The following is a 9659-nucleotide window of genomic DNA, read 5'->3' as shown; positions in this document are numbered from 1 at the left end:
AAAAAGGACCCATAAAAGACATACTGTGGTCATAACCAACATTTGTCATGGTTTGAATGTGTCCCACAATTTCATGTGTTGGAAGCTTACTCTCCATTTTGGCAGAATTAAAGTTGGAGCCTTTAAGTGGTTATTGGATCACGAAAGGTCTGCTGTCATGAGGGGATTAACCCTTTCATGAATTAAAGGATTGGTGGATTATCAGAGGAGTGAAATGGTAGCTTATGTAAAAAGAGGAAGAGAGACCTAAGCAAGTACGTTAGCATGCTCTGGACTCTTGCTGTGTGATACTCTGCAACACATCAAGACCCAGTAGAGAGTTCCCACCAGAAAGAAGGTACTCATGAGATGCCAGGACATGCTCTGGCACTTCCTATATGCCTTAATTGTAAGAAATAAATTTATTTTCTTTATAAATTACCCAATTTCAGGTGTTCTGTTATTAGCAACAGAAAATGGACTAAGATCATAATCCATCAGAATATGCTTATAAAAATCATTGTTGCAGATATAAGTAGTTAAGATGAAGTCATCATAGCCTGCGTGGACCCTTAAATTAAAATGTCTAGTGTACTCATAAGAGAACAATGTGTACATATGAAGGGAGAGCACACTATGTGTGGACAGTGCGGAGGCTGAAGATTGGCACCTGCAAGCCAAGGAATGCCGAAGATTGACAGCAAACCACCAGAAGCCAGTGAGGATTATATTCTACAGGTTATGGAAAAAGTGCATCATCTTTCTATGTCTGACCTCCAGAACTGGGAGAAAATGTATTTCAATTGCCTTAAGCCACCAGTTTGTGTACTTGCTTAAAGCAGCTGAAAGACTTCATCATCCTTGGAACCACTCTAGGTGCCTGTACTGCTGTCACTTTAGGGTGTCATGCAGGCTTATAAACAGTGGGACAAAGAATGAGACATATTTCCATCTTCCAAAAATCCTCCTGGAAGCAATCTTTGGGTATTTCCTGGTTAAGAGATTTAAATAATAGACACCAGATAAAATTATGGAGCTTTCTCTATTATCCTCTTTTCATACCTATATTTTTACTAAAAGAATAGAATTATGTATAGAATGCATGTGCCAAGAGAAGGTTCAGAGTCAGTTAAGTAACCAGGTAGAAGCTCCATGAAAGCATAATTGTTATTTTTTCTCTCCTGAATCCTAAAGTCCTAGAACAATGATTGTCATGTAGAATAAACTCAATCATTGATTATGAATAATGTAGAGACCCAAAATATGGATCTTTTATTGATCGTCACTAGCGTCAAGAAATACACCTTATGTGCTCTTCCCTTTTGTTCTCAAAGAACAATCTAGAGGAGCCTAGGCAAACCAGGTGGTGCAGTTCAGACTGTACAGTATAATCTATGAGTTCTGCCCTGTGACTCCCATGATCCCTCTTCATCTTCAACACAGTATTGGTAGGAAAAAGTTCGTTATGAGAGATGTATCAAGATCATGAGCAGTTCTTCCTTACTCTAAGATGCAGCCTAAACCTCATAGCTGCATTGTGTGGAATCATTTGAGACCCTCTCTCCTGTCTCCATTCCAACCAGATCTTGACAATTCCTTTTCTCCACACCACCTCCTGCCCTACTGACTCTGACTGTTTCCACACGTGCTGTGCTTCCAGGCCTTTGTGCTTTTTCCTGGGCTTCTCCCTGTCTCCTTTTTGCACTCTCTTCTGCTTAGATGTCTTTCAAGATGCAGATCAGCCATCAGTTTCCTTAGGGAAATTTTGCTCTCTCCTCTTACCCACACTGTTCCCTGTACATTCATTCCTTCCCACGTTGGCATTAAACCCAACCCTGTTTCCTGTGGATCATTACAGTCTCTATGATCACCTACAAATATCATTGCACTTATTATCCTTTGCTTCTCCATGTCCCACACTAGATTCAGAGCACTTTGTGGGCAGGCAGAGAGGGCTACTCAAATCATGTTACTTGAAGTAAGTTAATAGGACCTGATAATGAGGTAGTAGCAGCTTCAGTTAGCCTGCAAACAAACAAACACAACTAGTAGGACCTGACTGACAGAGCATAAAATGTGTGCTTTAATTTAGGATTTAGAGACACACAGGGAGGAAGTATGTGTAGCCAGAGGAAGCCCAGTATTTGTGCCGATTCACCACTTTGATGAGGGGATGTGGAATAATGCCAGGGACAAAAGAGGACTTTATAGAATGATTGAAGGTCTAAAGGCAGTGTACTGAGAGGCAGGTGAAGGATATGCATTGGGCAAAGTTCTAGAGAGGTGTCTGGGGTTACCCTGGGGTGAACATGTCTAATTCCTCTCCCACCAGTTCATTCCTTCACTGCTTTCCCTCCATGCTATGTGCTGATGTTAGAGATGGTTAGATCCTTTATCTCTTACATTTCTTCTAGTGTGAAAAGAGGAAAACTAAAGAGACCTGAGTGAGTGTGTGTGAACGTATGTGCTTGTGTGTGTAAAATTTTGAAACATTATTCCAGTAAGTTTTTAATTCACATATTATAGTTGTACACATTTTTGTAGTACATGTGATATTTTGATACATGTATATAAGGTTTAATGATAAAATCAGGGTAATTGGGATATCCATCCAAACTAACATTCATCTTTTTTGTGTTGGAATCATTACAATTCTCTTCTAGCTATTTTGGAATATACAGTGAGTTAATGTTAAGTATAATTTCCCCATTGTACTATCAACTACTAGAACTTATTCCATCTATCTAACTTCCTCCCTTTGGAGAGAATATATTAGTACAGAGCAAGTGAAACATGTGAATACCAATAATGATTCTCATGTTCTAATAAACAGCAATCATTTAACTGGGCATCAGTGAATTTGTCATTGAGAATACATATGAGAATGGATGAGATGTCCAGTCCACGATTACTCTACTATGTACATAATTTAACTGAAGTTCCATCATCACAAATCACTTCACAACAGAATGGATCAAATCCGTGATGTCCATTTCTCTTTTTTCGGGAAAGTATTATTTTCTTCAATGATGGCTGCCCGTCAGACAGTGGTTTCTTCAGCTCCGGTGACAAGTTAGGAATGAATTCTGATGTTGTACCTAAGGTTTTTCCATCTTTGTTGTTGGAGGTTGACACCGTTTCTGTGAAGTAAAAGAGAGGAATGAAAGGTGAGGAAAAACATTCATGTGAAAGAGGATCAAAAAAATTATACAATTTGCCTAGACTACAATGTACCCATTGCCTCAGTGTAATTAAACACCAAAGAGAATCAGCAAGTATCCTAACATTTCAACAACTTAGCTTACTTAGAGTAGGGTACTTTAAGATACTACAATATTAAGGATATGCTAATTCCCCATCCTGTCCCCTCTATGCACTCCTCCAATGACCCTCTAAATGCCTATACCATACCACTTTTGACTTTCCCTGACACTGTTTTGATTGATAACTTCAATGCATTATGTACTCACAAGTTATTCTAATAGAAAGATTCAGATATTTAAATCTAATCCACATAAATCTATACACATACATCACTGGATCTTAGCTAAAAAGCTGAGAAGCAACATACATCTATATGTATCTACACCAAATGTTAACATTTGTTATCCATGAATACTTTCCATTTTTCTTGTTAAATTTATCTATATTTATCAAAATATTTAAATGAGAAATTTTACTTATTTACTGAGAAAAAAGTGAAATTTAAATAGAAATTATAGTACAGCATACTCTTCCTTAGTTTGCATTACAAATTGTTTTGACTTTGTGGTATTCTTCCCTTATTTTATAGTAAAATGAAACAAGCTGTGACTAATAATGTAAAAAAAGGAAATAACTTTGAAATCATTAAATAAATCACACAAAATCCAAGTGCGTTCACTGTGCATGATAACTTTAAACAGAGTCATTTAATGATTTAATGAAGTGTATGCATATGGGTTACAAGAAGCAGTTCTGGAGTCACACATTGCTGGTTCAAAACCTATGTCATTTTTATTAAATGTAAAACAATGTTTAGTAATTTAACTTAGCTTTTCAGAACTTAACACGACCTATTAGACAGAATAGAGTAGCCTCTATCTGTTTTGGAAACTGCCCTTGCTAGTTTTAACTTAGCTTGCAATTTATCTTTATGAATACCTTGTTACTTGGTAAAGTTTTAAAACTACCCTGGTATTGAACTTTCCTCAGTTCTGAAATCTTGCTTTTAAAGAAAATGCTTTACAGTGTCAAATGTTGAAAGCACTAATCAAATCAGCTATGATGGTCTGAACGGTGAACTTTCCTTGTCTCTGGTCCCCTTCAATTTCCCCTCTAGTCATCCAGGCAACTTTTTTTCTCGTCATCTCATCTTTCTCAACACACTACAAGAGTAGATTCAAAGAAATGGGAGGCAAGGTGTTCTGTTGGGGTGCATTAAAAAAACGTTTTTGTAAGAGGACGTTTTTGGTGACATAGACCATTGCCCAGCTTAATGACAAAGGAGGAGAGTCATTAAATCTAAGGCCCCTTTATCTCACATTCCAGGAACCTAACAGAGGTCTCAGTGCACTGCCCTCAGGCCATAGGTGCATAAACAGAAATGATAGTCAGCTCACCACCTCACTGTTTGTCCCCTTTCTTCTTAATTGGAGATGCTTTGCCCAGGTATCCCATTGCAAGCGCAACTGTTTTCTCGCCTGCCCAGCTTTCCTGGGGGTCCTGGAGTATGCCTCACCTCCTGCTGGTGTTGAGAATAGTCGCTTTCTCTGAGGCTTCCCTGTTTTCTCCACCCTGTGTCTCTGGCTGCCAGGTGGGAAGGGCACCAAGAGCCTCCAAGGTGAGGCTGTTCTTTTGTTTTTCCTGCAGCTTCTCCTCTACCCCAAACTTCCCATGAGATTTCTGGTGAGACCCTTTCAATAAAAGCACATTACAATGAAAAACCATAAACATTTAGGCACTAGCCACAGTAGAGTCTGAGTTGACTACAGGCAGTCGATGAGATCTGGAGCCTGTTTTTTCAGGCATCATTCTGATTGTTTGGTAGTCCAGGGTTCTTACCTGTGGGTCGTCCAGATTCTAGCAGCCACCCTCCTGGGGTGGTGGTGAATGTCTTTTCAGGCATGGGGCAATATGACAGCATCCTTTTTCCAAATCGGGGACCACATCCCTTCAGCTCTGCTGCTAGACTTTCTCTAAGGAGTTGGCTCAGCAGCAGCCAGATTGCTGGCAGATGGGACCAGAACAGACTGGGCATCCTGGACCTAGTCTCTCTTGTTCTGGGTGTTTCAGCCTTTCTCTAGAGACTTGATACTGTAGCCTACCAGACTGTGCTGGTGTGTCTCTTCTGAGCTCCAGACTGCTTTCTGCATGCCTTCACCAGGCATTTATTTCCTTAGGGCTATTACTCAGCTCTTGCGTCAATGGTGTCAGTTCCACCCCTTTCCCACCCACCTACAAGGAACTTTTTCCCTCAGATCTTATTTAGTTTCCCTACTTGCCCTACCCGCATTCCCATATCCCTCTTTGCTCCCAATATGCTGCTGCACCTAACTTGTTTTGAATTTGGTTTTTCTCCTTCTTTTTCTTAACTTTCCTCCTATATTACTATTTTTAGGCTTACTAAAATAATGGTAATTTTTAATGTCCTTTGCTTAGATGAAATAAAAATAGAACTGACCTGTAAGCTAATTGGCTAGAGATTATCTTAGTTAACATTTGGCATATAAGCTTTTAATTGCGGGGGTCTGTCCCACAGACCCTGACCCAACAATGGATGAATAACATACACTGACATAGATATTTTGCCTGTCAGTCCTGCTGAGGGTCTGGACCACCTACAGACACCAAGGAGAGTGCTGTAAAGAGTTGCAGCTGTGGCCCCAATCAGCCAGCTAAGCTCACATTTATTCAGTATAGATTAAGTGACAAAGGTCTTGAGTAAACACCACTAGAGGTAATTGACATTGCTAACCTCCCGAATAGAGAGCAATTATGCACCCGCGATTGATCAAAGATTGGTCTTAGGACCACATGAGTAAACAAGCTATTTAGATAAACTACATTCCTTTATAACTGCACCCTAAGCTATTCACTCAAGGTAAGGATTAGGCTGCCTTCAGCCTGATCTATTACTGGAGCTTATACAAACCCCTCTGGCGTTTCAAAAAGGTTTGCATCTTTTTCTTATAACTATCTTTAAAAATTTTCCCACCTGCCTGTCTGAATTCCCACATCTCTCCACTTTCTGTTCTTTGCATTGGGTTCTGTTGACTGAAGAGTACAGATGTGTGCAGCAACAGGTTTGTCAGGCAAGGTGGTCATTGCTCTTATTCTGGCTGTGCATCCTAGAATTAGCAAATAACATAAGACAATCATGAGTATAATTAGTAACATTCCTTTCCAGTCAAAGAGTGACCCCCAGGATCGGGGGTCTAACCAGGAGAGATGATCTTGCACACCATTCCATATGGCTGTTTGTTGGGTGTGTAGATCTATCATGTGAAGGGATTCTAAAATTTTAGTTTTAAGTTGCTTTACGTCTGCTGTTAAATTGTCATGAAAGGTTCCCCAGAGGTGTCGTTTTACCTCATCGCAACTATAAGTGACACAGATATGTTTATGCTCCCAGTCACAGTTTAACTGCTGTCGGAATGCCAGTGCATCTTATCACTCCCCTACATATTCCAAGGCAGCCTCCAGGGCTTGCAGATATGCAAGAATCTCTTGATCTATACCCTGCTGTAAGAGAAGTTCATTGAACACATTTCTGACCAAATTATCTACAAAAGCAGCTGTTGGTTCTGATTCAGTAGTAGATGCTATAGCCACACTAGCAGTTGCTAGGATGACTATGGCTGAGACTATAAAGGCTATAAGTGTGCCTATGAATCTTTTGAGTCTGACCTGGGATATGGCGCATTCTAAGATGGCAAAGGAAGAGGAACCTACCTATCAATGATGTGTCAAATTGACTGGTAGGAATGCCTCAGATTGTCTCCTTAATACTACGACACTAGTAATATTTAAATTAGATATATTATAATTAGTGATACATGAGGCAAACCAAGCCTGTCCTTGCACCCGGGTCACAAACACAGAGTTTTGGGGTGTCATAGAAATATTAGTTCCCATAAGGAAAACATATGGATGGATATTGCAAATTAGGCACTGATCCGTGTGATTATGAGTAAAGGTTATAGTATAACTGTCACCAGAATTACGATAGGTCCCATGCCCGGTGTCAAGGGAGGTGCTAATGTGTCCCAGGCACCATAAAGTGTCTTGGGGTGGCATCAACTTTACTTGGGGTCTGGGATATCCCATCCTCCCATCGGCCAGCCCAAATCATGGGGGAACGGGACGAGACTACGAAACCGTGATTGATGCCATGATGCGTGAGGATATCAGTAAGGCTGCCCTGCAAATGGCCGTAGGGGCTCCAGTCTAAGATGTTATAATTGCCTAACTGGAGGATACGAGCTTGTCCCCCATGACAGACCTCCTAGCTAAAGTGGAATCCATTATTCTCCTGGCTTTGTTCTTTAGCACAGGAAGGAATGTTTGGGAAAGCGGCATTGATTGCATTACTGGTTTGAGGCTACCTGCAGCTAAGACTGTTAAGGCATTTCTTTTGCCATGGTGTAGCCATAATTGTGTTTGAGCAGGTGCACAGTAAGGGTTAGAACATTTATAATTTACACCCAATGGGAGGATAGTAGAGTGATCTGTAGTGTTATTTGGCTCCTTAGTCCAATGTGTGCCGTTACTGAGGGACCCCACTGAGGGTAAATCTATCCCTCCTAGCTAAGCAGTCACATTATTAAAGGTTGGGAAGGGGGTGTATACCCAGGTGACAAGGCAAAAGAAGGGCAGATCTAAGATATGAGCCCAATAGAGTGTAGACATTGCCAACCTCCCGAGTAGAGAGCAATTATGCACCTGCGGTTGATCAAAGATTGGTCTTAGGACCACATGAGTAAACAAACTATTTAGATAAACTACTCTACATTCGTTTGTATCTAGGCCCTAAGCTATTAACTCAAGGTAAGGATTAGGCTGCCTTCAGCCTGATCTATTATGGGAGCTTATGCAACACCCCCGCCCTTCCAAGAAGGTTTGCATCCTTTTCTTACAACTATCTTTAAATTTTTCCCACCAGCCTGACTGAACTCCCTCATTTAATATTTATCCTAACTTACTCCACATTTATTTGTATTTCTTCTTCAAAACATTAAAAGATATTATATTGATTTCTATATTGTCTTGTGTATCTATCCATAGTATTTTGATGAGTGGATGGATCAGTTGTTCATTAGAGAAAGACAACTAGTGATGTTTAAACCAGGTCCTGTGAACACTATTAAAATTCCAATAACATCACTTTAGGCTTGTATAATAATGTTTGAAGTTTACAAGGAACTTTCTTCAAAGGTGTGTACTTACATCTGCCCTCTGTTCATCCTGAGAAGGATGAGAAACACAGGGACCCTATGGGGTTGACTGTTAAGTCTTGGAAGAGCACCCATGAAGGTCTTTTTATAGGTGGGAGAAATCAGACTGTATCTTTCCATGAATTTCGTTCTTTGAACTCCCCTGGGTGATTGATTAATTGTTACCAGTTACCTGAATACTTAATTTGAAATTACAATTACTGTGTCTAGAGTCTGGAAACCACACACACACACACACACGTACACACACACAGACACACACACACACACACCCCCCCCAAAAAAGGCAAGAAGAGAGCAGAAGAATTCAACAGTTTCAGGGAGAACATATTGGTAACACATGTTCATGCACAAAATTGTATACCTTTATGGTCAACTTTTATATACTATATGTGTTGTAGTTTGTGAAAAGGGTTTTTTTAAATCACATTTTATTATTTATTTCCTATTCCTTTTTTTTTCAACTTTTAAGTTCAGGGGTACATATGCAGGATGTACAGGTTCATTACATAGGTAAATGTGTGCCATGCTGGTTACTGCGCAGATCATCTCATCACCCAGGTATTAAGCCCAGCATTCATTAGTCATTCTTCCAGATGCTCTCCCTTGCCCCACCACCCCCACAGTTGCCCAGAGTGTGTTGTTCCCCACCATGTGTCCATGTGTTCTCATCATTCAGCTCCCACTTATAAGTGAGAAAATGCAGTGTTTGGTTTTCTGTTCCTGTATTAGTTTGCTGAGAATGGTTTCCAACTCCATCCATGTCCCTCCAAAGGACATGATCTCGTTCCCTTTTATGCACAGTAGTCCATGGTGTATATGTACCACATTTTCTTTTTTTTTTTTTTAACCTTGAGTATCATTTATTCATAAAGTAATTTTCTTAGAATGACGAAGCATCTACATTTCCTAAATTACATATCACTAGTTATTTTTCTTGAGACATCACTTTATATGACTCATTTTACAAGTTTATAAGTTGCTTCTTTACTAGAATGTTTCCCCGTCCCCAACAGTGGAATTAGTCTTCTACTTGGTTTAATTTTATGGTGCTCCTGCTGCAAGCTCAGCAAATTATGAACAGTTGTCTCCTTTCCCCATTGGACAGGCATGGGACAATTGCCTTTCTCCTCTAGGTTCTTAATAAGTGGGGGGGAAAAACAAAGATTGTTTTCAAAGACTGAAATCTTCTTTCTTTTAACTTAAGAAGGAAAGAATGTATTTGGGGAAAAAAAGAGAGAGGAA

General features: G+C 39.9%; 1 protein-coding gene across 1 annotated transcript; it reads right to left on the bottom strand.

Annotated features, from left to right (window-relative positions):
* Nucleotides 1-2791: 2791 nt before the first annotated feature.
* On the bottom strand, nt 2792-5339 carry INSL4 (insulin-like 4 (placenta)). The gene is made up of 2 exons (XM_011988381.1): nt 5023-5339; nt 2792-3119 (listed from the first exon to the last, which is right to left on the bottom strand). The coding sequence occupies exons 1-2, from the start codon at nt 5216-5218 to the stop codon at nt 2896-2898; spliced, it is 420 nt and encodes a 139-aa protein (XP_011843771.1). The 5' UTR covers nt 5219-5339; the 3' UTR covers nt 2792-2895.
* Between the last annotated feature and the right edge of the window lie 4320 nt (nt 5340-9659).

Source organism: Mandrillus leucophaeus, unplaced genomic scaffold, assembly GCF_000951045.1.
Source record: "Mandrillus leucophaeus isolate KB7577 unplaced genomic scaffold, Mleu.le_1.0 Scaffold329, whole genome shotgun sequence".
Taxonomy (NCBI): Eukaryota; Metazoa; Chordata; class Mammalia; order Primates; family Cercopithecidae; genus Mandrillus; species Mandrillus leucophaeus.
The sequence above is the reverse complement of the archived record's forward strand: the minus strand, read 5'-3'. Positions and strand labels throughout refer to the sequence as shown.